Here is a 26,043-nt window from a genome sequence, read left to right as displayed (position 1 = left end):
GGCGGGAGCCAGGCCACAAACGAATTTCCTGATTGGCTCCGGTCTGCGGGTTGCTGGGGAGAGGCACGGAGAGGCGGGCGGGAGTCGCCAGGGCAGACGCTGATTGGCTGTGGTGAGAGCACCTCTCCTTCCGATGATTCGGCTCTTCTCCGCTCAGTCTTAGCGAAGCGTCTGCTGCCGTCGTTTGAGTCGTCGCGGCCGCTACCCCCTCGCGGATCAGGCGCCAGCGTCGCCCGCCCGCTCGTCCACCGCCCTAGTGCCGCTGGGAGGAAACGAGAGGGAGGCCTGCGGGTTTGTCGCCGCCACTTGCCCCCCCCCCCCCTCCGGGAGAGCCGAGTCCCGGCCCAGGCTGTCGCCTGCCACCCCTCAGAGCCGTTACCTGCGGTCCGCCACAGCCGCCGGCTGGGTGAAGCGCGCGCCATGGCCTCCGGAGCTGAGTGAGTGTGAGCGCGCGCCCGTCCGCCCCCTGTGGGTGCGCGCACCGGGGGACCCACCGCGCTGGGTAGGCCCAGCCGGGCCTGGCTGTGGGCGCGTCTTGGAAGTGGAGACAGGGAACGAGGGAGAGGGAAGAAGAGGAAGGGGGCGAATGAGGAGCCGCGGACCCCACCGGGCCCAGCTGCGCACCCGCGCGCCCCCTAGGCAGGGCTTGCGTTGGGCCTGGGTCGGGGCCTGGGCCAGATCGTGCTGTGTCATGCAGGCCCGGGCCGGCCTGATTGGCTCCTTTGGAAGGGCCGTCCCGGCCTAGTGAGGTCTGCGGGCTCACACTGACGGCGCCGAGCCCCGGGGCCTTGCGGCGCCCACCTGCGATCTGATCTGCCACCCGCTTTGGGCCTTTGGTCCCAAGAGAGCGCAGGCCCCGCGGCGGGCCCAACGCCCTAACTGGGCCCGGTGGGCGTGGACTTTGAGCCACGTGAAGGCCTTAGCCCGGAGACTGAGGCGGAGGCTGGAGCTGGGAAAGGCCTGGGAGCGCAGGGAAGCTCACGAAAGCCCTTTAGAGCTGGGCCGGCGTGGCCAGTAGTTGAAGACCTCAGTGGTGAGAGGCTGTTGAGTAGAGGGCGGGCCCAGCCGTTCGGTTCTGGCCGCCTTCATATTAATACTTGAGGCCTGTTATTTATACGAGAAGGCTTTCGTCAGTTTTCCTTGATGTTGTGAAATGCAATTCTTTGAGTTCTTGATAAAATTCAAATCTCAGGTCGTTTTTTATCGGCCTTTCTAGATTTCAGCCTTTGTGGTGCGAAGGTTAGAGTTCCCTTAAACTCACACATTCCTTTCCCTAAGCAGCTATGTTGAGAAATCCTGGGCCCTCTGCTCAGGAAAGCATCAGATAAAACCTGACCACCTCTGCCCATTTTAGAATCAAGAGCTTTAAATTCTAGGAGTATAGGGGGAGACACTGCCATCCTGTGGAAACCCTTCTATGCAAATCACTTTACTGACTTGAGAGTTTAGGTGTTTTTTTTAAGATGTGTTCCTTTTTTTCAGGTTTCTGAATTGAGATGAAGTATTATTCAGGTGCCTATTTAAAATAACTACTTAATAATTAAAGTAATCTCTTAGTCTTTAGTTTCCAAGCCTGAAAGTAAAAGTCCAGAATTCTTGGAACCTGGCATCATAAGACAGTTTCTGATCTCTGTGTCATCTTGATGACTCTTACCTGAACTCTGTCCAAGTCTCCTGTGGCCCGTTGGGGTTCTGAAAAGGGCCTGAATCATGCGGAAGACCGGGAGGATGTCCCCCAAAACAGTTCTCCAGGACTGTTGGCCTGGAATCAAACTGAATTCCATCATGTAGAGGTTATTTTGATCTCAGTAGATAGATGTGGAATTAAAGGTCTTTAAGAGCATCCCACTCTTCGCCACTGCCAGGGTCATGAACATAGGCAGAATGGAGATTTTCCTAGAATGCAGCTTTGGGGTTAAAATACAAAGTTATGGCTAGAGGCACCTGATATTTTATTTTTTTCTAGCCCTAGTCCTATACAGCAGACAGGAAGATGGGCAGCCCTTGAAGGATATTTTGATGCATGGGAGAGAGGGAGAATTGATGGATTTAAATTGCCCTCTCATATTGACCATGGTTGCTTTCCAGGATGTTTATAAGCATTGGAAGAGTATGCCTCTGCAGCATTGTGATCACCACTTTTGGCTTAAAAAGTTAGTCACTCAGTTGTGTCCTACTGTTTGTGACCCCATGGACTGTAGCCCACCAGGCTCTTCTGTCCATAGAATTCTCCAGGCAAGAATACTGGAGTGGGTTGCCATTTCCTTCTCCAGGGGACTTTTGGGTTGGGGGAGGCAAATTTAAGCTAAGGAAACTCCATTCTTGGAAATTAGTTTAAAGGGAATGAATTAAGATCCAGGCTATGTGAGAGGGTCAGCAGAAAACTTATAGCATTTTTAGATGAATGGGATTTGTGTAATATTACTTTTGAACGTATCAGGACCAAAAAATGTTAAAAAAAAAAATCCTGTTAACTTCCTAGCTGTTATTCTAGAGTACAGACATCTTTTTTTCTTGCAAATTGTGAAGATATTTCCGGTAGGAATACTATTTTGTCTTTTGCTGGCTGATAATTCCCAAATCCTAGAATGGTGCCTGGTGTATTTATGGAATTCTCCAGGCAAGAATACTGGAGTGGGTAGCCAGTCCCTTCTCCAGGGGATCTTACCAACCCAGGGATCAAACCCAGGTCTCCCACATTGCAGGTAGGTTCTTTACCATCTGAGCCACCAGGAAAAACCATAATATATGTGTGCATGCTAAATTGTTTCAATCATGTCCAACTCTGTGCAACCCTATGGACCGTAGCCTGCCAAACTCCTCTGTCCTTGGAATTCTGCAGGCAAGAATACTGAAGAGTATGTGGCCATGTCCTCCAGGGGATCTTCCTGACCCAGAGATCAAACCCAAGTCTCCTGCATTGGCAGACAGATTCTGTACCGCTAGTGCCAGGAAGCTCACACACACACAGACACACCCCTTGTTAGTTTGTTGAGTGAAGAAATAATCCATGGGAAATGTTTCTTTTTATTTATTCCTTGGTGTCTTCCATTGTCTGGCCTCCTTATTTGGGTTAATGCCTATGTTTTCCTGAGCCTTACTAAGACAAGGTAAGACTTTCTCTTTAAAGGGAGAGCCCGCAGAGAAATTGGTGTTGGGAAGTGGTTTAGGTAGTTTATTTAGGTAGTTTAAACTGAGTTCAGACTCAGGCAACCTTGATTTAGACAAGAGGGATTTGGATTTGTCCCATGTCTTAGCATTTCTTGGTTTTAACTTTTTGAACCAACTCCACGGAGTTGTGTATCTTTGCAGAGATAACCTTGAAACTCCATTTGAGCTTGAGCTTCTTTCTGGTGAAGATTCCAGATCTGATAGTGTTTTGTGTTCACTTTTTTCAAATATGGTGGTCTTTATGCTTTGCATTCCTGTGGTGCACAGAATGCTCTGGCATTCAGCAGGTTTAGCCAGTAGGAAGGGCAGTTTCTAATGATTCTTCATAGCTTCCAGGCTTACTCTGTGGGGCTTGGGGTCTCTCCAAGCCCCATGGGAGGTCATCTTACTGCAAGAAGATCAGCAAAGAAAGAGTTTATGCTATGTTCTACAATGCTAATCATTCTAAACCTCAGATACCATATGCCAGACAATCATATCTCACTTAAGATAGTCCATTTTGCATTCAGCATCTCACTAGTAATCTTCTGAGATGAGTGCTACTGTAGTCTCCATTTTATATCAGCCTCCAGAGAGGTCAAATCACTTGCCCAAGATCACAGCTAAGTGGCAGGGTTGGAATTCAGACCCAACAGTTCTGACTGCAGAGCCCCTTCTCTTAATCACTATTCTATACTGTCTAAGACTATTTCCGTTTGTCTAATTACTGCTCAGCCTCCACTTTTATTTTGTTTTCTTAGTTTCCTGACCCTAGGCAAGATCACCTGGGCCTTACAGCAGGGATACCATTACTCGGAATACCAAGAGTTGCTGAAATAGGAATTGTAATATGTACTTGATAAGCATTCTTGATCTTGGCTGACTTTTTGTTTGAGCTCTATGTGGGGATAACTTCATCAACGCACTATTTCATTCTTAAGTGTGAGTTTTAGAGACTGGTGGGGACGTTGCTGGAATTTGTTTTGGAACTGACTTCTTTTTCTCTTTCTAGTTCAAAAGGCGATGATTTATCAACAGCCATTCTTAAACAGAAAAACCGTCCCAATCGGTTAATTGTTGATGAAGCCATCAATGAGGACAACAGTGTGGTATCCTTGTCCCAGGTGAGTTGGGTCCACAGTCCAATCTTTGCTTATTGCATTTAACCTGAGGACTTTTCCCAGGTTTTTTTTCTCATTTTTCTTGCAGTGACCACAGATAGAATGGGGTTTACTGGGAATCCCAACCTCCAGGGCTGCTGCTTATCCCCTGGCCCAATGACCCAAAGGCCTTAACCTTCTTTCCTCAGCCCAAGATGGATGAACTCCAGTTGTTCCGAGGTGACACAGTGTTGCTGAAAGGAAAGAAGAGGCGGGAAGCTGTGTGCATTGTGCTTTCTGATGACACATGTTCTGATGAGAAGATTCGAATGAATAGAGTTGTTCGGAATAACCTTCGCGTACACCTGGGGGATGTTATCAGGTGTGTGTGGAGTTCTTGGCCCCTCGGGGATGGGAGGCCAGAGACTGCCTGCTTTACAGGCAGTACCCCCATAAAGGCCTTGGCACCTGCAGATATTGGGAGCTTATAGGCTATGGGAAGGCTTAGGTTTCTAGGTTGTCTTTAGGTTTTGGGTCTGCCTCTGGGACTTCAAAATCTGCCTCTTCATGATCCTTGGAACAGGTTGGCATTTCTTGACTTTCTTGGTACCTTTATTTTTTTCTACCAGGGGTCACACCATAGACCTTCGTTTAGGATGCCATTTTAGGGCTGTATCTGCCAAATAAGCTTATAGCCTTGCATTGATGGCTTTTGTCAGGGCTAGAATGAGATGGGAGTATGGGCATGGAAGGTGGACTCCTAGCAGGTTTGTATAAAGATCCAAGCTAATCGAGGTGAGAGGCATAGTTTGAGCCAGGCCTAGGATAGTTCCAGTTTGAGTGATTAGACTTTAGGCAAGAGGTTTCTCCGTCTTGAAGTCATCACTGGCCACTGCTACCCAGGCCACTGCTACCTGTCACCTGGCCAGGAACATCTCAGGCTTCAGATTCTTTTGCGGGGGATTCTAGGTTTTATGGAGCCTTCTTCCTGGAAGTGCTTAGTCACCTTCTCAAGGTGCTCTGACCACCTGACTGAGATGATTTTTTCACATGTATTTCTCTGACCCTGACACTTGTCAGACTAAGGTCCCCTTTTGTAATGTTGGGTTACCAGTAGTAACCAGAATGGGTCATCCTTGGATGTGTCTCATTGAAGACCTTCCCTTCTGTGTCTTGTGGGGATTCCAGATGTGTGGGTCTTTCTTTTGCCTCACCAATTGTGAGTGGGCAGTCTCAGCAGCTTCTTCTAGAGGCTCCCCCTATCACTCTTCCCTGCATATGACCTGTTCTGCTTGGCTGTTGCTTTGCCCTCACTCCAACCCTACCCTCTTGCCTCTCTTCACCTAAAGCCATCCCTGCCTTTTCTCTTTCGCTCGCCATCAGCTCTCTGTGCCAGGCCCTTTTGGACACCCAGAGCTTGGGGCTGCGATGTGGTTGGTAATGTGGAGTCTGCTTGTCATCCTCAGCATCCAGCCATGCCCTGATGTGAAGTACGGCAAACGCATCCATGTACTACCCATCGATGACACGGTGGAAGGCATCACTGGCAATCTCTTTGAGGTTTACCTTAAGCCATACTTCCTGGAAGCTTATCGACCCATCCGGAAAGGTGAGAAATAATTCTAAGGACTGAACTCAAGGGCAGTTGTAGGGATACCCAAAAGTAAACCTTGGTCCATCTTTGTCTATTCTCATACATGTATGCATACATACAGATTCTGTACATGTGTACTTTCTCCTTCCCTGCTTCCTTGCACTTCCCCTTTTTCCCATTCCCACTGCTTGCTCCAGTACAGTAAGCTATCTTCTCTTGTATCTCTGAAGGAAGAGGTGGGCAATTTGGGGTGTATCACAGTCCACAGTGTATTTAGTACTTAACACAGTTCTGCTGGTGGTGGTGGTTGTGCAAGCTTGGGTTATCTATACCCCAGAAGTCAAAAATCTTATGGGTTTCTTCCTGGCACATCAGGTTTTATTCACTGTCTTTTGAGGGGCAGAGAGACTTTTCACAATTTAGCTTTCTCTTTTTGCCTGATGCTTAATAAGATGTGGATGGGAAGGAGAAAGGACAGTATCTAGTGAACTTGGCATTCTAGATCCCAGGTTCTGATGGGGAATTCTTAGCTTGGTCTGGTGATAGATACCTCTGACTGCTCTTGTGCTGATTGCTCTCACAGGAGACATTTTCCTTGTCCGGGGTGGAATGCGTGCTGTAGAGTTCAAAGTAGTGGAGACAGATCCCAGTCCTTATTGCATTGTTGCGCCAGACACAGTGATCCACTGTGAAGGGGAGCCTATCAAACGAGAGGTGAGTTCTCTTCCTGATCCCGGTATCCCACTTTGTGAGTGCTCAGCAGGGCAGTAGTGTGGTAGTTCCAAAGAATCCTCAGGCTTGATGGTTAAGCTACTTCCCAGAGGTGGAAAGCATAGCTATTCATTTCTGGACGTAGGTATTTTTTAGAGGTATCTGATATCAATAATTTTTAAAATCTAGATTGAGCCTAATGAGTCTAGTGGTTGAAATAATTTTTGAAGAAGTGATGCTGATGATGACATCTAGATCCCTGCCCGTTTCCCACACTTTCTAGCTTCAGGTCTTAGGGGAGCCCACCACAATAAGACTAACGACAATGTAGTAAGGAAAGGCTGTGCTAGAAATCTTTGTCATGGAATGAATAAACAAATATAAAGTAAAAGCAAAGATTGGAAATTCCCTGGCAGCTCAGTTGTTAGGACTCTGCACTCTTACTGCTTAGGGTATGGGTTTGATCCCTGTTGGGGAACTAAGATCCCACAAGCTGCGCAACATGGCCATATAAATAAATAAATTCTTGCCCTGGGGTTTTTTGAATTGTTTTTTGAGGCATGATCCCCCTTACAGCAGATTCTCTACACCAGCTTTAGAGAAATTCACCTTTTGCTGATAGTAGCATTCTTATCTTCTCCTTTTCTTTTTCTCTTCCATCTTCAGGATGAGGAAGAATCCTTGAATGAAGTGGGCTACGATGACATTGGTGGCTGCAGGAAACAGTTAGCTCAGATAAAGGAGATGGTGGAGTTGCCCCTGAGACATCCTGCCCTCTTTAAGGCCATTGGTGTGAAGGTGAGTATTCTGGGCTCTGTTAGCCTAGGGTGGTGATTAACAACGACTCACCATCTAATCCTAGGACCTGTTTTCATATCTGTGTTTCATCATTGCCTTGGATTCGAGAGGAAGTACTATATTCAGGTTTATAAAATACTCTAAATTTGTTACAGCTACTAATGGTCTAGAACAGAATAGGTCAGTTAAGTTCTCTGTTGAATTTTTTTTCTTAATTACAACCTTCAAAATGTAAAGACTGTTTTTATCTAATGGACCCTATAAATATAAATAGTCTGTTTTAAATATTTATTATTTAAAGTCTCACCATAGTTTGCCAGCTTGTCTAGAATGTGTGTGTGTGAAGTCGCTCAGTCGTGTCCAACTCTTTGTGACCCCGTGGACTGTAGCCCGCCAGGCTCCTCTGTCCATGGGATTTTCCAGGCAAGAATACTGGAGTGGGTTCCCATTTCCTTCTCCAGGGAATCTTCCCAACCCAGGGATCGAACCCAGGTCTCCTGCATTGCAGGCAGACGCTTTATCCTCTGAGCCACTAGGGAAGCCAAGTGTTGCCCAATAACAGTAAAGCAAATTTGCAGTGTGAAGGATCCTGAGTCCAGAATATTTGAGAACTGCTGGTCTAAAATGTAACATCCCAGTTGTTCCTGTATCATAGGACACCCTGAAGATGAAGTTTCCATCTATCCCTTTCCCTAGTGTACATTGTGTAAATAAATTTATCTTTTTGGGGGTTACTTTTCCATATCCTTCCAGTGGATGAAGCCAGAGAAAAGACAGCTTCAAAGAGGAAAACTTGTGGCTGTTGGTAGGAGAAGGCATTCCAACATGATAGTAAATCCTGGAGGGCTGTGATTATAGCAGTGAATGAGCCTCTGGCCAACACTCTTAAATGGCTGAGCTAGTCCTGTTTAAAGTCAGGCCCTTAGCCTAATGCCCTCTTACTTTTCCTAGATCCCGGATCTTCAGACTCACTCATACTAAGAGTTTCTTACTGTGGTTTCTCTGCTGTCTGTCTCCTGTGTATTCATAAGTATTGTCAGCTTTCTGGCATTATTATCTCTGCTGCAAAGAGGAGGGAGTATGGTCTGAAGTAAGGTGTCTTCCTAACAACTGCTATTTGAGGGCTCATTCAGAGTTGAGCTCTAATTCTCATCCTGTTTAAATAGAGTCCTTCTTAGGCCATTTTAGGGTACCTGGGGTTGGGAGAAGAGGAGAGTCTGAACCTAATCAACCCTCTGTACTGGTCCTCAGCCTCCTCGAGGAATCCTGCTCTATGGACCTCCTGGGACAGGAAAGACCTTGATTGCTCGAGCTGTGGCAAATGAGACTGGCGCCTTCTTCTTTTTGATCAATGGTAGGAGACTTGGTTCACTTTGTGTTTGGCTGGACTCCACTTTGAGCTAAGCATGACCCAGTCTCATGAGCAGGAGAAATCATGGACATGCTCATTTGTGTACATAGCCTCATGTATACTTAAGTGTTTGTATTCTAAAGTCCATTGCAGACAGATAAGCAGCAAGGGGAGGGTATGTTACTCTGGTGTCCCTTGATCTATCCCACCTTGAAAAAGAGCGTTAACATGCTGAAGACGTTAAAGAGGAGTAAGTTAGAATGAGAACTCAAAATGTCTATGCTTACTTATTTGAGAGGGTTTGGGGGAAGACTGGCTGAGATCAACTATCTCTTTGAGAATGATATTTCACTGGTAGGGGTCCAACCGGTGCTGCTTCTGCTCTGGCCAGAGGTCCCACAGCATCTGCTGTCACCATCTTCATACCTTTCAGCTCAACTGAGATAAGTGTATTGAGCCCCTTGACATCCTTTTATCCTGGCTTGGTGGCTACCCTGGGATAATTGTTGGTAGGGGCTATGAGAAAGTAGGCAGATGTTACCACATTCTCACCCAGGACCTGTCTCTGAGCTAGACAGACAAGATATCCGAATACTTTTTGAGATTGAGGAAGGATGTATTTTTGTCACTGCATGCATTCTATTTGCTTTCAGGTCCTGAGATCATGAGCAAGTTGGCCGGTGAGTCTGAGAGCAACCTTCGTAAAGCCTTTGAAGAGGCTGAGAAGAATGCTCCTGCTATCATTTTCATTGATGAGTTGGATGCCATTGCTCCCAAAAGAGAGAAAGTAGGAACCTAACCAAGGGGATAGTAGGGTTGTAAAAGGTCCTGACTTCACTTCTGACCAGACATTTTGTCCTGACAGACCCATGGGGAGGTGGAGCGACGTATTGTATCACAGTTGTTGACCCTCATGGATGGCCTAAAGCAAAGAGCACATGTCATTGTTATGGCAGCAACCAACAGACCCAACAGCATTGACCCAGCCCTACGGCGATTTGGTAAGGACCCCAAATAACTCTTCTTGCTGTCTTTGCTCATGTGGAGATTATGTCTCCAGTGGGCTTAATCCTGTTGATCCCATATCTGTCCTTCATCTAAGTCACCTAATCCTGAGGATTTCTTTCCTTTCTTTCTTTTTTTTTGAGGATTTCATGAAGCCCTTTGCAGTTAGGCAAAGAGTAAAGTCCATGTCATGTCCAGGGTAACCACGCATCCTGGTTTGCCTGAGACTGAGGGATTTCCCAAGTTATGGGGCTTTCAGTGCTAACACCAGACATTTCCTGGTCACAGTGAAATGGTTGGATGCCTTAGGCCTGGGCCCTTCTTCCCTATGCACCAGAAATGATCCCTGTCTATGCGTCATCTCACAGGTCGCTTTGACAGAGAGGTGGATATTGGAATCCCTGATGCTACGGGACGCTTGGAAATTCTTCAGATCCACACCAAGAACATGAAGCTGGCAGATGATGTGGACCTTGAACAGGTGGCATGTTGATGAGGGCTGGCCAGAAGTTCAGATGTCTTGTTGCCAGACAGTTGAAGGGAACTGACTAGGGACAGAAGCTTCAGATGTGAGGCGATTGATTTTAATTCCTGGGCAGGGAAAGGGAAGTGATCTGAGATTGAATCCAGGAAACTAGGTTTGGCATTTTTCTTGGTTTACACTGAATTAGGGTGAACCAGAATACTGGGGGCAGCTTTATTTCCAGTCCCCAAGTGCAGGCTTGAATACTTAGAGTCCAGCTAATGAAAGGGCTGCTGATATGAGTTTAGGGAAATGGAGGACCCAGAGATAGGAGTCAGAGGAAGAGGGCAGGGTTCTGTTATCTAAGGCAGAATAGAGATATCTAAGTTAGGTCTCAGAGACAGGAGAGTAAGTGGATCTTCTCTCTGCAGGTAGCTAATGAGACTCATGGGCACGTGGGAGCTGACTTAGCAGCCCTGTGCTCTGAGGCTGCTCTGCAAGCCATCCGCAAGAAGATGGACCTCATTGACCTAGAAGACGAGACTATTGATGCTGAGGTCATGAACTCCCTGGCAGTTACTATGGACGACTTCCGAGTAAGGGCCGCCTCCATTTCAGGTGCACACACATGCACTTTGATCTCTTGCCTGGCAATTCTCATCCCCAATTTTTCTTCCCTTTTTAGTGGGCCCTGAGCCAGAGCAACCCATCAGCACTGCGGGAAACTGTGGTAGAGGTGCCTCAGGTGACCTGGGAGGACATTGGGGGCTTGGAAGATGTCAAACGTGAGCTTCAGGAGCTGGTCCAGGTAGGGTGCTTGGTCCAGGGTGGGTCACTGCTTCAGCACATTGTCATTGAGCTGATGGTATTGGGGTGTTGGCACATTGATTGCAGAAATTATGAGCATGATTCAGGAACCTGCTGTTCTGAGGTTGGAAGCACCAAGAATCCTCCCACCTTACACCATGAGATGGTGTGGGAGGATGCTTCTGTTAGGTTGGGTTTCTCTCATACTGGGGGAGATAGCCCTGAATCCTCTTTCTTTTTCTTCCTAGTATCCTGTGGAGCACCCAGACAAATTCCTCAAGTTTGGCATGACACCCTCCAAGGGAGTACTGTTCTATGGACCTCCTGGCTGTGGGAAAACCTTGCTGGCCAAAGCCATTGCTAATGAGTGCCAGGCCAACTTCATCTCCATCAAGGGTCCTGAGCTGCTCACCATGTGGTTTGGGGAGTCTGAGGCCAACGTGAGGGAAATCTTTGACAAGGTGAGCTGCAAGTGGCTGGGCTATCAATTCACTTGCTTGGGAACAAGTTAGGGGTAGAGGTTGTTCTTTGGGAGAGTTAAGACCATCCCATTCTGACAGCTCAGTTAGGGCAGTGAAGGTCACTTTATTTTCCATTTTTCCTCAGGTCTAAGAGACCCAGTTGTGCTAATGCTCAAGTCCATCTGTCTCTCTCACAGGCACGCCAAGCTGCCCCCTGTGTACTGTTCTTTGATGAGCTGGATTCAATTGCCAAGGCCCGTGGTGGCAACATTGGAGATGGTGGTGGGGCTGCTGACCGAGTCATCAACCAGATCCTGACAGAAATGGATGGCATGTCCACAAAGAAAAATGTATTTATCATTGGCGCTACCAACCGACCTGACATCATTGATCCTGCCATCCTGCGACCTGGCCGCCTGGATCAGCTCATCTATATCCCACTTCCTGATGAGAAGTCCCGTGTTGCCATTCTCAAGGCCAACCTGCGCAAGTCCCCAGTTGCCAAGGCAGGTGCAAGGTCTTGGGTTGCAGGGTCGTGAATTTGCAGGCTGTGTGGAATGCTCCTTGGTTCCTGGACAAGGTTCCATTGGGGATTCCTGGGGTTATGGTTGAAAAGGAAAGATGGAAGATTTGAGGGTATTAAGATATCTAGAATAAGGAATAAAACTGGTGGCAGAGGATGGAACAAAGTGGAATTGGGAGTGCTTTGGTGGCTCAAAGATCAGTGTATCAAAAGAGGCTAAAAGCTAAGGTAGCTCTGTTGCTTCTTTTAGGATGTGGATTTAGAGTTCCTGGCTAAAATGACTAATGGCTTCTCTGGAGCTGATTTGACCGAGATTTGCCAACGTGCTTGCAAGTTGGCCATTCGTGAATCGATCGAGAGTGAAATCAGGCGAGAACGGGAGCGGCAGACCAACCCATCAGCAATGGTGAGTCTGCATCCTTAACCCAGATGTGCCTGTCTTAGGGAGCCAGGGGACAATCTCCACAGTGCCCTAGAGTGTACAGTTTTGGAAAGGTCATCTGTCAGATGTTTAGCATGCCATGGAAGAGAAAATGCTGAGTACTCAGATAACCATGTCAATTGGGAATTACAAAGGCTGAGAAGAAATGAGCATAGAAACAAATAGAGCAGGGCTGAGAAGCTAGGATCTATGGACCTTTTCTTGGTGTTCCACGGACCCCCTGAATTAAATGCAGAATTTGGTATGTATGTATATATAGGCTCAATAAAGAAAGGGACTCTTGTTATCTCACTTGTTTCCCACTGTAGCATGGCACAGTGTTGGAAACTGACTTAATAAGCAAATAAGTGATTGGCTTTCTTTACCATTAGTGATGTTTCTCTCCCTCTCATAAAAGCTTATAAACTACAGTGATCCAAAGTCACAGCAGTTGAGTGGCTTCTTGGTAGAAGAGATAGGATGTGAGTCGGGGCTATAAAGAGAATAGAGGTTAGGTAAAGGAAGTAAGTCACCCAAGTAGATTGCTTGAGGAATAGAACTGCAGGAATTGGGAGAACCTGGATACATTAAAGAGGTTGTGTGTTACTGGAAGTGAGGCCTGTGAGTAAGGTATAATTCAGTTGTGATAAGCACTGAGAACCATTGACATTTTCTTTTTGAAAATATAGGCTTATGAGGTATAATTTACATATTGTAAAATTCACTATTTTTAGTATACTATTTCCGTGCTTGTTAACAAATATATTTTAAGTGCTGTAACTGCTACCACAGTTGAGACGGACAAATTTCTGTCATCCCAAAAAGTTCCCTCAGGCCACCTTTTCCCCTTTCTTTGGCTGCAGCGTGCGGAATCTTAGTTTCCCGATCAGAGATCAAACCCATCCCCCCTGCACTGGATCCCCAGAGCGTCAACCCCTGAACTGCCAGGGAAATCCCTCTCATGTCACTTTAATCAGCTTTTTATTCCCACCATAAGCTCTTGGTAGTGAAATCTGTCCCTCCAGTTTTACCATTTCCCGAATACATTGGCAGGTTTTTAAGCAAGGCAATGACTCGGTTTTAGGAATATTGGCCTGGCAGCATATTCAAGTTGGATAGGAGAGGCCCAGTCTGCTGCTGCAATAATGGGGTCAGGAAGGCTAGGGAAGGAATTCAGGCAGAGCCTTAACCAGCCCTGGTGGTCTGTGTTTACCTGTCCTACAGGAAGTAGAAGAGGATGATCCAGTGCCTGAGATCCGCCGAGATCACTTTGAGGAAGCCATGCGCTTTGCCCGCCGTTCTGTCAGTGATAATGACATCCGGAAGTATGAAATGTTTGCTCAGACCCTTCAGCAGAGTCGGGGCTTTGGCAGCTTCAGGTAACTAGGCTTCAGTGGGCTATGTTTAAGTCGTCTTGGGGAACTGTACAACCAAGGCGGTGGGAGCCCTAAGGATGCTAGAAGGGGTAGTTGTGAAAATCCTACACAAGCACTATCCTAACCCTCTTTTTTGCCTCTGCTCTTAATACAGATTCCCTTCAGGAAACCAGGGTGGAGCTGGCCCCAGTCAGGGCAGTGGCGGTGGCACAGGTGGCAGTGTGTACACGGAAGATAATGATGATGACCTGTATGGCTAAGTGGTGGTGGCCAGCAAGCAGTGAGCTGGCCTGGCTGGACCTTGTTCCCTGAGGGTGGGGGCGCTCGCCCAGGAGGGACCAGGCGTGCGCCCACAGCCTGCTCCATTCCTCAGTCTGAACAGTTCAGCTACAGTCAGACTCTGGACAGGGGGTTACTGTTGCAAAAAAAAAAAAAATACAAAAGTGATAAAATAAAAGCGATTTTCATTTGGGAGGCGGAGAGTGAATTACCAACAAGGAATTGGGCCTGGGGCCTACACCATTTCTGCTGTAGTTTAGAGCAGTGCAGGGAACCTCTGTGGGTGTGAACAAAGGCATTATCACCAGTCCCCACAGCAAAGCATCTGCATTTCACTCAATGCTGCCCAAGCCCTCCCTTTCCCCTGCCCAACGTGGGCAGGAGGGTGAAGGGCTACAGTTGCTGGGTGTTTATATAGAGAGTAGGTTGATTTTTATTTTACATGCTTTTGAGTTAATGTTGGAAAACTAATCACAAGCAGTTTCTAAACCAAAAATGACATATTGTAAAAGGACAATAAACGTTGGGTCAAAATGGAGCCTGAGTCCTGGCCCCTGTGCCTGCTTCTTTCCTGGGAAGGGCCTTGGGCTGCTCCTCACTGCCAAGGCACTCTTCCAAATGTGAAATACTAGAAGTGAGGTTGCACCCTCTTCCCCTCCTGATTAACATTGGTGTACTGCTGCCTCGCCCAGTGTCTGCGGTTTCACTGGATAGGACTGCAGTGGAGGGCAGGGCACAGCCTGATGGAACTTCAGAAGTGGTGAATGTGGCATCCTCTACCTATATTTGATGGGGATGGTGAGACTAGGCCTGTAGAGTCCCCTTTTCCTGACCAAGGCTGGGTTGGGGTATAGTCTCGGGAGATGGATGTTCTCTTGATGCATCTAAAAATTTTCATATATTCGTGTTCTGGTTGAGGATCACTTACAATTATGTCCACCTTTATGTATTTGTATTATAAAAACATAGCTTTTTTTCTAATATAAAATTCTAGTTTTGGATGTGTTTCTTTCTAAACTAAACATCCTCCCCTGCTCCTAGTTTTTCAGATGATTGCTTGCATAGTTTTGTTGAGGTATAGTGTGTCTTCTTTGTTCAACATGTACCAGCGTAATCCCTTAGTATTTCTGAGATTTGTATTGTGATGCCTTACTGAAGAAGAATATGATGCAGAGAAAATAATCTACTGAATCAAGCTAGTCATTCTAGTATTTACACCAGCATCCAGTTTGACTTTTATAGGTAGGTAATCTGCAAGGACTCAAGATAGTTACATAGACTGATTAAATTGGGGCATCTTGAACTCATGTGCTATGAAATAGATATTCTTACACTTTTGTGATTTGCTTTGACTCTCGCTGTTAAATGTGACACTTTTCTCTGCCAGATCTTATCTTTGCTCCTCCTTTGGTTTTCACACCATTTAGGTATCCTGGTGGCTCAGCTTTCAGTCTTCTTACTCTTACATTGTTGCACCATCTCATCCCTGTGGCAGCCTAACCTCAGTGAGACCGAAGGCAAGGTCTTTTGGAGAAAAGACATTTGGTACCTCTGCATCAAGCTGTGGGAATAGAGTGGAAAATAAGATCCCACAAAATACGTGAAGGGTACTAGTAATTAATACATTACAAAAATTTGTATTAGAATGATTGCTTTGCACTCACTTATAACACAAAGTATACCTATAGGGAAGGTGGTTGGAACTCTATAGACTCTTTAGGAAAAAACAAGAGCAGACTTGTGAGAGGCCTGGTTTTGCTTCTGACACGTGTGCTCATAGCAGTGTAGCATCAAACAGGCACTTAGCTCTTCTCGGGCCTCAAGATTTCTTAGTCTGATAAAATGATTGACGGTGCCTCATAAACTGTAGAAGGCAGTGTGAGGGACAGTTTATTGTCAACATGCGCCTGCAGAATTCTGTATACTTAAACCAATGGGTGAACTGTAAAGCAAGTCCCTCTTATCCCCCACAAGTTGCTCAGGAAGAAATTGGAATGTAGTCTTATATAGCAGATCAAGTTCTATGATTAGAAGATGGGTTTCTAATCAAGAATACGACATCAAATTAGATCATAGAGGACCAACAGTTTACCACAGAGGCAAAAGCAAAGATGAAACTATATATCTAACATTTGGAGGTGAATTGGGCTCTAAGATACTAATCCTGCAAGTAACCTTGAGAGTCTAGTGGTTACATAATGCCCAGGAGGAACACAGGGGTTTGATCATTGCTTTGAGCTGACCAAATGTTAAGTGAAGTGAAAGTCTCTTAGTTGTGTCTGACTCTGCGACCCCATGGAATTCTCCAGGCCAGAATACTGGAGTGGGTAGCTGTTCCCTTCTCCAGGGGATCTTAAATGGTTTGTTAATGTTTCCCAGCCCTACAAACTACTGAGGGTTTAAAAAGACTTAAGAACATAGGATGTGGATTTTTTCATAAAGCTAATTGAGAGATGCATTGACTCATTAAATGGCCCAAAGGCAAGTGGAAATTTTAAAATTGCACTATCTTTGAGACTACGAGACTTTCTGGGCCAGGTGGATAGGTGAGAAGGAAAGTACCTTCAGTTCTACTGTTAGCCAGCAGGTGGTGAGTTGATCTCAGCCTGTATATACAAGTTTGGGCTAAATAAAGCTTCAGAACAGAATAGTAGCATTAATGAGAGGAGGCAGAAGCTGTATGTGACTTCCAACTGGCTGTTTTTGTCAACCAGATACACAGAGTGAAAAGAGCACTGGTGTGGGAGTGTGGACTTGACTTCACAGAACCTCACTGTTTTTGAAGAGCTTAAAAATACAAAGCCACAAAACCAGTGCTATCAACAAGGCATAAATTGTTAGGGCAGCAAGGAAGGGGAAACCATACCAAGAAAAGGGAATCTCAGAAGCCTCGAGGTAGTCTGAGCTGGATGTTAAAGGAAGGTAGGTGGCTTCATGGAGTCAGAGCTTAACAAGCATTAGGTTGACTAGCAAGGAAATGAATTCTGAGAGTCCAAACCACATGAAGAACCTCAAATGCCAAGTGTGAACTTTAAAAGATGTCATGAGTCCTCTGGGGGTTTAGGCAGAAAGTAGCCATCAGATTTCCAGACAATTCACATTTCCCCCTACTTTTTTTTGTTGTGGCATAATAAATTTCACCCAACAATTTCCAATGTACAGTACAGTATTGTCACATTGTTTTATGTAGACAATTCACTAACACCCCTTCTGCCTCTGCCTGGTGTGACTTACGGGATTTCAATTCCTTGCTGCTGCTGCTAATTCACTTCAGTCGTGTCTGACTTTGTGCAACCCCAAGGATGGCAGCCCACCAGGCTCCCCCGTCCCTGGGATTCTCCAGGCAAGAACAGTGGTGTGGGTTGCCATTTCCTTCTCCAGCGCGTGAAAGTGAAGCCGTTCAGTCGTGTCCAACTCTAAGAGACCCCATGGACTGCAGCCTACCAGGCTCCTCCGTCCATGGGCTTTTCCAGGCAAGAGTATGGAGTGGGGTGCCATTGCCTTCTCCACGCAGTTCCTTGACCAGGGATCAAACCTGGGCTCCCACAGTGAAAGCACTGAGGCCTATCCACAGGACCACCAGGGATTTCCTGATAAATCATTAAAAAAAAAAAAACTTGGGGAATTTCCTGGTGGCCCAGTGGTTAGGACTTGGTATGTTTACTGCTGTGGGCCTGGGTTTGATCCCTGATTGAGGAACTAAGATCTGCAACATGCCCTCTCCCCAAAAAAACTGAGATAGTCATCTTTTTTTCTTTTTTTTGAGGATGAAGGAATCAAGGATGGCAGGCATCTGGCTTTGTATTGTGGTGGACGTGGTACACCCCTTCAATAGGAATGCACGCATTGAAAGAAAAGATTAAAGGGAGAAAGAGGTTTTGGACAAGTTGAATATGCGACAGTACTAGTAAGTGGTTAGATATGCAGATCTGAAGCCTAGAGATGATTTAAAAATGAGCCTATTTTGAAATATAGCACCTAATGGGATGGGTTGAAGAAATTTTTTTAATGCTATTGATAAAATTGGACATCTTTTTGCAGGGCTGGGGGAATCAGATTCTCTCCATACCCTACTCAAAAGTTACATTAATAATCTAAATGTACATCTGTGGAAATTCCTTGGTGGTCCACTGGTTAGGACTGCACCCATTCCCCTGAGGAGGGCACGGGTTTGATCTCTAGTTAGGGAACTAAAATTACACATGCTGTGAGGCACAGCCATAAGTAAATAAGTAGACAAGTATACATCCATGAAAGTGCTAGAATAAAGTGATTTAGAAGCCATAAAGAAAAATGTTGGTAGATTTAAACTCTGGCATGGTAAAAATCACCTTAAAACTAGAAAATAAGCTACATAAATTGGGAGAAAATATTTGCAGCAAATATAACAGGTTGAATTAATATCTGTGATAGGCAGGATAATGCCATTCCCAAGCCCGCCTGTCCCCCACCCCCAGTGTCCACATCCTAATCCTTGGCACTTATGAATGTTATGCTATATGGCCAAAGAGAAAGTTGCAAATGGAATTAAGGTTGCTAAGCAACTGACTAAGATAGGAAGAGTATCTTGGATTATCAAGATGGGCCCAATGTAATTAAAAGTACCCTTAAAAGTGGGAGAGGGAAGAAAAAGTGACATGGTATGAGAAGTTAACTTTGTTTTGCTAGCTTTGAAAATGGAGGAGGAGGGTCAATAGCTGAGGAATGAGGGCAGCCTCTAGAAGCTGGGAAAAACAAGGAATGAACCCTACCCAGTGCCCACAGAAAGAAATATGGCCCTACCAACCTCTTGATTTTAGCCCTGTGAGACATATATCAGACTTAACAAACTTTGTGTTGTGGTAATTTGTTACAGCAGCAGTAGAAAAATAATAACTATTACAAACTGCAATCAAAAAATGGATATAATATATGATAGCAATCCAGATGACCACTAAACAGGAAAAGGGACTAAACTTTTGTGACCTTGGGATGCATGAGCTAAACCTGAGAAAGAGAGCAGAGGGCTGACAAGAACTGGCTAGCAAGATAGATTTGTGGATCAAGTAAAGAAGGCAATCATGCCCAGGACCAATAACAGCTGCCTAGCCTCAGATCAGTTGTGCTCTTGTGTATATTTTTCTTCTGTTGACTTCCTGCAGAGTTTTTCTCAAGGGCAGCACTGGTCTGTGCTTTCCTGACCTTAGCAGTCTCACCCTGTAGAGGACTCCAGGTTGATCATATGTGAATAGCTAGAAAAGAAAGTTAAGCCTATAGAATCCCAAGCTCTCTACTTGTGGGACCCTGATCCTGAGGATATAACAGCTGCAGCAGCATAGGGAACTGACATTCCCAGTACCCAAGACTCCAAAAAAAGACCTGAGTGGGAGTTTTCTAGTTCAGCTAGTTTATTAGGATTTCCTTTGTCTCCCCGCCCCCCAACTGGTTTGGCTTCATTTCTTGGGTTAATTATATTGGGTTCCAGTACTACCAGGCTTTCCTCTGCTGATGGGTTTGGTGGGCATGGATCCATGGGTACCCAGAAACTTGGATAATATCCTTTGGAGACTGCTGGTAAGGGGAGCGGGAGGTAAGGAGGAAAGATGCTTACGTGCCCAAGGGCAGGGCTTACAGTGCCTAGGGGCCAGAATTTGAGGAGTTCCCAGCCTTGCCCCTCTCTGACCTTGGGAACTTACATACTTGGAGTGAGGCTGGGGGGAGAAAGCAGTGTGTGGAGAGCACTGGTTGCTGTGCTGAGATCTTCGTGAAAGTCTGCTGACAGGGTTCTCTGCTAATCTTCTGGCCTGAGCTGGGTGGCTTTCCTCTGTAACTGTGGATGACCCCAAACTTGCATCCACTTCTCCACAGTCTCCTTCTTCGGGTTTCCTGGGGCTGGCTCTATTTTTGGCTGAAGATAAGGCTGAAGCTTTGTCTTCTCTCTTGCCTGAGCCTGGAACCGCAGAGTTCGAGGGCTCTTCCTGGCCCAGGCAGTTCTCACCAGCCTCCATGTGAACACATGACTCTTGGGGTGAGATCTGGTACACTGTCTTTGCTTTCTTTCTTTGCTCTTTCCGAGACCCTTGTTCTGCCCTGCCAGACTTTAGTGTCTGAGGTTGGAAAGAGAAGTGGGAGTGATAACAGTAGGGGACCTGGATAGGCTGAGTTACTGTGCTCTGACCTTTGGGGGGATGACAGCTTGAAGAGTGGGGCCACAGACTTGGGGGATGAGTCTGCTGTGGTGGGCAAGAAGAGAGTTTCCGGGTGGCTTGAGTTGTGGAGCTCAGGGTAAGGGAGCTGCTAAATGATTGACTTCGAGATCTGGAAGCAGGGCTCTGCTGTAGTTTCTCCAGCCTGAGTTTCAACTCCTTACTCCAGTGCCAGGCCTGGATCCCAGAGCAGGTGGGTACCTTTGGGATAGCCTTACCCCGGGAGGAGGGGGTCTCTGCGTTGGCCCCTGTTAACAGCCCTCCCTTGGGTAGGCCAGGTTGGTTGGACTCAATCTTCAGAGCGTGAGCTTGGGCAGCAGGCCAGGGTATTGGCTGTAGGGGATCCACTGCTGGAGGATTGGGGTCCTGGAGGATCCCTCTGAGATATTGCATATTCCTCACAAACTCAAGATCAATGTGTGGATCTGGTAGAAGAGCAGAGAACCTGGGAGTTGCGGCTGGGAGTTCAGTGGTCCTGCAGTTCTCTGTATGTTTCACTGTTTCCTCCTCAGGCTTATAGTCACATTTGTCTCCAATAGGCTCACTCGTGTGAGACTTGGACATAGAGTTTGGGAGTGGGCTGGGGCTCCACACAGGGTACGCAGGAACCCAACAGATTTCTTTCTGCTCCACGTCCCCCCGAATAGGCTTAGAGTCACGCTGGACTCCCAAGGAGTTGGCTCCATGTGGGTCTTGGGGTAAGCTGCAGTCTGGGAGCTCTGAGGTCCGGGAGTCCTTTCTCCCTCCTAGGTCCCCACATCTAGCTTCAGATTCAAATGGGACCCCCATAGCTCTGAGGGAATCCAGTACAAGAACTGGGGGTGTGCTGAAGGCCAGAGATGGGGATTCAGAAGCCCAGGAATTCCTGGAATGATCAGTGCCCTTCCATGCAGTTTCTGACCCAGTGAGGCCTCCCACAGGACTGATTCTGTGGTGTTCTAGAACAGGAGCAAGAGATAGGCTGTGGCCAGGGGCTGGGGACTCTGAAGCCCAGAGGTTGTCTCTCTGCCTAATGGCCCCCCTCAAAGCGTTGGAGTCAAACAAGACTGCCTGGACACCTGTGCCTATGGACTCCAGAGAAGCTGAGGGGAAGCTAGGAGGTGAAACTGGGTCTGCAGAGACCCAGAGATTTTCCTTACTCTCCATGCCCTTCCTTGGAGTCTCAGATTCTGATGGAACACAAGTAGATCTGGTTCCGTGGAGTCCTGGGTCGAGGTCAAAGGCTGGAGGCTCCAAGGCCCAAGGTTTTGTTGAATTTTCTCTGTATGTCCACTGGGGCTCATATCCAGAGGACTCTCCCAGGAGTCTGCCTCCCAGGAGTTCTGGCAGGGGATGTGGGGAAGGGCAGAAGGCTGACACTGGAGACCCAGAGGCCATAGGGTTCACTCTGTGTCCCAAGGATCCCCAGAAATCCTTGGTTGCAGAAGGTCCTCCTTCAGGGTTGATTTCCTGGGCTTCTGACAGAGGGTCTGGGGGCTGGCAGAGGGCTGGCAATGGGGGCTGAAAGGCTTGAGTACTCTCTTTATGTCCTGTGGTTCCCCACTGAGTCTTATCTGCAGGTGGAACTCCCAGGGTGCTAGTTCCTTGAGGCTCTATCAAGGGGGCTACAGATTGGCAAGGGACCAAGACTGCAGGCTCAGGGATCTGAGGCTTCTCTCTTTGCCTCATGGTTTCCCAGAGGGCCTCAGATCCGGAAGGACCTCCAAGAGGGCTGACTCCCTGGCATTCTGGCAGAGAAGCTTGGGTTAGGCTGGTAGCTGCCATTGCTGGCTCAGGAATTTTGGGGTCCTCCTTTTGCCCCATGGTCTGCCATGGGGTCCCGGACCTAGTTAGGGCTCCCAGGAGACTAGAGGGATTCTCTGCTAGGGAGACAGAGAGTGAGTCTGGAAAGTGTTGTTGGAGGCTAGGATCCCATGGCACCTTCCACCAGACCTCAGATGAATTGAAGAGCTTGGAGGGTCTGGTTCTTTGAAAGTTAGGCTGTTGGTGCAGAGCTTGATCCCCGGAGACCCAAGGGATCTCTCTCTGCCGTGTAAGCCACTGTGTATTTGCCTCAGTGCCAGATAGGACTGTCTTATGGTCCATGGGAAAGGGGTTAGGATGAAGGTGAAGTGATGGGACAGGAGGGGAAGATGGAGAGGGAAGTTGCTGAGGATCAGAGGCCATCCTTTCCAGATCCTCTGTAGTATGGGCTTTCTGGGTGGGAAGCGGGGTTGGGAAGCCATACCGGGGAAGCAGCAATACTGGGGATCTAGGCAGGAAGGCAAGCTTGTTAAAGAAGACAGAGGTACTAACAGATAGCTTCAAGGGAGAGAGGCCACCTGAGTTCAGGAAGATGGCCTCCAAGGACTCACTGTGCAGAGAGGGCAGACCCCAGAAGAACTGGCTTTTTCTCTCCTGTGAGCAGCTCCCTGATGTTGTTGTGTGCCTCACAGGCAGGTTGGTCAAGATCTGAAAGGTGGGGAAGGATCGAGGAGGGTTTGGGGCCTGCATGAGTCCTTGCTCTAGTGTGCCTGCGGCCTTGTGGAGACCTTCAGAATTATAAAATGGTTGAGATGGGGCTGTAGTGACTTGCTCTCCAATAGGAGCTTCTTTAAGAAGAGAACGTGTCTTCAGTGGATCCAGAAATGCCTCCTCTTCCTCCTCTGACTTCTGCTTCCACAGGCGATCAAGGAAAGCCACATGGTACAGAAGTGGTAGGCCCTGGGGAGAGGAGAAAGATACAGTCAAGCCTGAAGGCTTTCCAGAGACACAGAGTGTAGCATGAAGCCCTCAGTCTCTGGTCCACACCCAGAGTGGACAGTCACTCACTAGGGCCCACGTCTGGGGACAAGAGTCCCTTACCCATCTGGTGTTAATGGCCATTACCCAGCCACATTTGGAGACCAGTATTCCCTTACATAACTCAACATCTGGGGTCAGTGAGCATTTACCTGGCTTCAAATGTCGTGTTAATGGTAAAACTCACCCGGCCTCACACTTAAGGCTTATATGGTCACCTCTTTGGGCCCACATTGATGTCAATGACTCCTCCCTTGAACTCACATGTGGTGAATCGTTTAACCCAGCTGCACTGCTGTGTCACTCACCTTGCCTTGCATCTTGTCCCCAGAGTACCAGGGCTGAAGCTGCCGCCATCTCCCAAGCTGCCACCACCTCTGGATCTGCCAAACCATGAACAAAAACAGTATTATCAGATTCCCTGGACTCTGGAGGCAGCTGCTGCCACAGTGTCTGCAGGCTAGGGCATAGGTCAGCTGGTTCCAGAGAAGCCCTACGACTCCCTCAGACCCATGCAGGTCCTCTGGCAACCATTCCATTTTCCTCAGCCTAGTGGCAGTTTACCCTGAGGTCATCACTGCATCACAGAACAAAGAACTCCCATCCCCCCACATACCTAACAACAGTCTGTCTGAATTTAGGGCCAAAAAATTGCCCCCACCAGACAACTCATACTTCATTCAGTGAAACCTGAGTGATCCCCTTTTGTCTGGATTCCTAAGATCAGAATTACCTTCAGGCATTGTGGTTGAGGACAGGGATTCTAGCATCAAGCTGCCTCATTCAAATCCTAGCTCTGCCACTTCTTACCTGTGAAGTCTCAAAAGACTCAATCTTTCAGTGCCTCAATTCTCTCACCTGTAAAATGGGGATAATATTATTACTTAGCACATAGAGTTGTTTTGAAGATTAAATAAAGAAAATATTTATATGCTTAGAGTAGTACATAGTATATGCTGTGTTAAAATTTTCTTTTGTTGCCATAAATGATCAATAACCAATCTAAAGTAAAATTAGAATAGAGAACAGTTTTATTTGAGTCAAGCTGAAGACTATAACCCGGGAGACAGACTCTCATAGCTCTGAGGAACTGCTCCCATGAAGCCTGGTTTCCAGCACAGCTTTATATCTTGTCAGAATAAAGGACATCAAACATAACAGGGGTACATTTCTTCCATGTTTCAAAAAAAGACAGATTAGTTGGTACACAGGAAGTCAGTATGGCCTTGGTACCTGGGAAGGGAGCCTTATCATCAAAGGAGTACTGACATTGGCCTTCCACGAAGGGAGGCATTTATCTCTAACTTCAAAACAGATATTCTTTACTTCTGGACAATGCACCCTTTTCTTCAATGGTTAAATCAGATGTACAATGTGTGTTTGATAGACTACAAGACAGGCTTGTAGCTAGTATAAAGTTCAAGTCAAATCATTTATAAGCCAGAATGACTTCCCCATACCTCAATATGTGAAAATGTCTTCCATCACTTTTACTTTTTAAAACTTTTATTTACTTATTTTTGGCTGTGCGCAGGCTTTCTCTAGTTGTGGTGAGTGGGCTTCTCATTGCTGTGGCTTTTCTTGTCGTGGAGCACAGGCTCTAGGGTGCACAGGTGTCAGTAGTTGTGGCACACGGGCTTAGTTGCCCTGCAGCATGTGGAATTTTCCCAGACCAGGGATCAAAGCTGTGTACTCTACATTGGCAAGTAGATTCTTAACCACTGGGAACCAGAGAAGTCATCTTTCATCACTTTTAAAGTTCCTAATTATTAATATAAGGCTCATTCCATCTTTAATAGGTAGTCTGTTTCCTCTTTTATATCTCATGTCTTTAGGTTGCCTGAGATCTTTTTTGCAAGCATTCATGTTAAGGATGACAGTAAATCAAATGTGCTTGATCTTTTTTTTTTTTTTTTTTCATTTGCTCCTCTTTCCCCTAAAACCACCACTCTGTTCCATTTCAACTCCTCTTTTTTGGATCAAACTTCAATGTCTGCCTTTGCAATACAATTCAGTGCCTCTCTTCTCACCCTACCCCATCAGCTGCCAGCTTAGTCTGGTAGAAAGACCGTGAGTTGAAGTTGAGGAGACGGATTTTCTAGCTCTGCCACTGTTTGGCTATGTGATCTTGGGCAAGAAAGCGTTCTCCACTGGTACCATGATTTGGCCTAGATTTATTCATTCACTCAATCTACATGTATTTATTAAGTGCTTCCTGTGGATCAGGTATTATGCTCAGTCTTGAGGAGGCAGATGATAGGGTCTCTTTGCTAAAGTAGTTCCCATTTCAGTGAGGGAAATAGTCAAATAATAGAAGTTAAATAGAGATATGCACAGGGTACTAAGTGAGAGGAGGACATCTAACCAGCTTGGGGAACGGGATGGCTTGTCAGAGGGTGCTTCCCAGAAGAGATCAGTGCTTGGTCTGAAGAGTCAAGAAAATGAGAGTGTAGGAAGCAAGAGGACAATCCAAGCAGTGGGAACAGCCTGTGTAAAAGTGGTGGGGCAGAGAAAACATGTCCCATTAGGGAAACTGAAGGTGTTTCAGTGCATCTGTTATATTAGGTGGGGGTAAGGGAAGCAGTAGGACAGATGAGATCACAAAGGGCCCTGAATACCAGACTAAGAAGTTGAAACTTTATCTTGAAGGTGATGGGAAATAATTGAGAAATTTTGAGCAGGGAAGAGACAAGATCAAGTTTGTGTCTTGGAAAGAATACTCTGGCTATAGTGAGGGCAAAGAGATTGAAAGCAAGAGATTGGCTAGGGAAACTTTGCTTTAGTTTGGGCAAAAGATGAGGCCTGAACCAAGGCAGTGATGGTGGGAGTGGAGAATGACCATCAAGTAGAATTCCAAAGTTATAATTGATTAGACTTGGTTACCAGTGGGATGGAGTGGAATGAGGAGTTGTTTTGCTGAAAGTTTTCACTTTCGTCTCAGGTTCAAAGGATTTGTTAACAAAATAAATCACTTGTTATATACAAATAAATAATACAGTTATTTATTAGAGAATTATCTAGCTTACTTTCAACATACT

At 46.5% G+C, this 26,043-nt stretch overlaps 2 protein-coding genes across 2 annotated transcripts; one reads left to right on the top strand and one right to left on the bottom strand.

Annotated features, from left to right (window-relative positions):
• The first annotated feature begins 137 nt into the window (after positions 1-137).
• Positions 138-14,577, top strand: VCP (valosin containing protein). Its single transcript, XM_052644901.1, has 17 exons — positions 138-437; positions 4,163-4,274; positions 4,460-4,632; positions 5,717-5,859; positions 6,428-6,558; positions 7,222-7,353; positions 8,605-8,707; positions 9,358-9,491; positions 9,570-9,705; positions 10,078-10,190; positions 10,604-10,768; positions 10,858-10,980; positions 11,228-11,440; positions 11,638-11,946; positions 12,214-12,369; positions 13,609-13,763; positions 13,915-14,577. Exons 1-17 carry the CDS (start codon positions 421-423, stop codon positions 14,018-14,020), a joined length of 2,421 nt encoding a protein of 806 aa, XP_052500861.1. The 5' UTR covers positions 138-420; the 3' UTR covers positions 14,021-14,577.
• A 4,906-nt stretch (positions 14,578-19,483) lies between these two features.
• C8H9orf131 (chromosome 8 C9orf131 homolog) lies at positions 19,484-23,544 on the bottom strand. Its single transcript, XM_052644527.1, has 3 exons — positions 23,314-23,544; positions 22,264-22,927; positions 19,484-21,813 (listed from the first exon to the last, which is right to left on the bottom strand). The coding sequence occupies exons 1-3, from the start codon at positions 23,542-23,544 to the stop codon at positions 19,484-19,486; spliced, it is 3,225 nt and encodes a 1,074-aa protein (XP_052500487.1).
• Positions 23,545-26,043: the final 2,499 nt, after the last annotated feature.

This window comes from Budorcas taxicolor, chromosome 8, assembly GCF_023091745.1.
Source record: "Budorcas taxicolor isolate Tak-1 chromosome 8, Takin1.1, whole genome shotgun sequence".
NCBI lineage: Eukaryota > Metazoa > Chordata > Mammalia > Artiodactyla > Bovidae > Budorcas > Budorcas taxicolor.
This window is presented reverse-complemented; position numbering and strand designations above follow the sequence as displayed.

Excerpts from the sequence above, each read along its gene's own strand:
- VCP (XM_052644901.1), top strand. Across the intron at positions 4,633-5,716 it reads CACCTGGGGGATGTTATCAG|CATCCAGCCATGCCCTGATG; the intron begins GTGTGTGTGGAG and ends TGTCATCCTCAG. Across the intron at positions 13,764-13,914 it reads CGGGGCTTTGGCAGCTTCAG|ATTCCCTTCAGGAAACCAGG; the intron begins GTAACTAGGCTT and ends CTCTTAATACAG.
- C8H9orf131 (XM_052644527.1), bottom strand. The coding sequence starts at position 23,544 with ATGGAATGGTTGCCAGAGGACCTGCATGGGTCTGAGGGAGTCGTAGGG. Across the intron at positions 22,928-23,313 it reads GGGACAAGATGCAAGGCAAG|GGCCTACCACTTCTGTACCA; the intron begins GTGAGTGACACA and ends TCCTCTCCCCAG. Across the intron at positions 21,814-22,263 it reads CACTGAGGCAAATACACAGT|CTCAAGGAACTAGCACCCTG; the intron begins GGCTTACACGGC and ends CCTTGATAGAGC.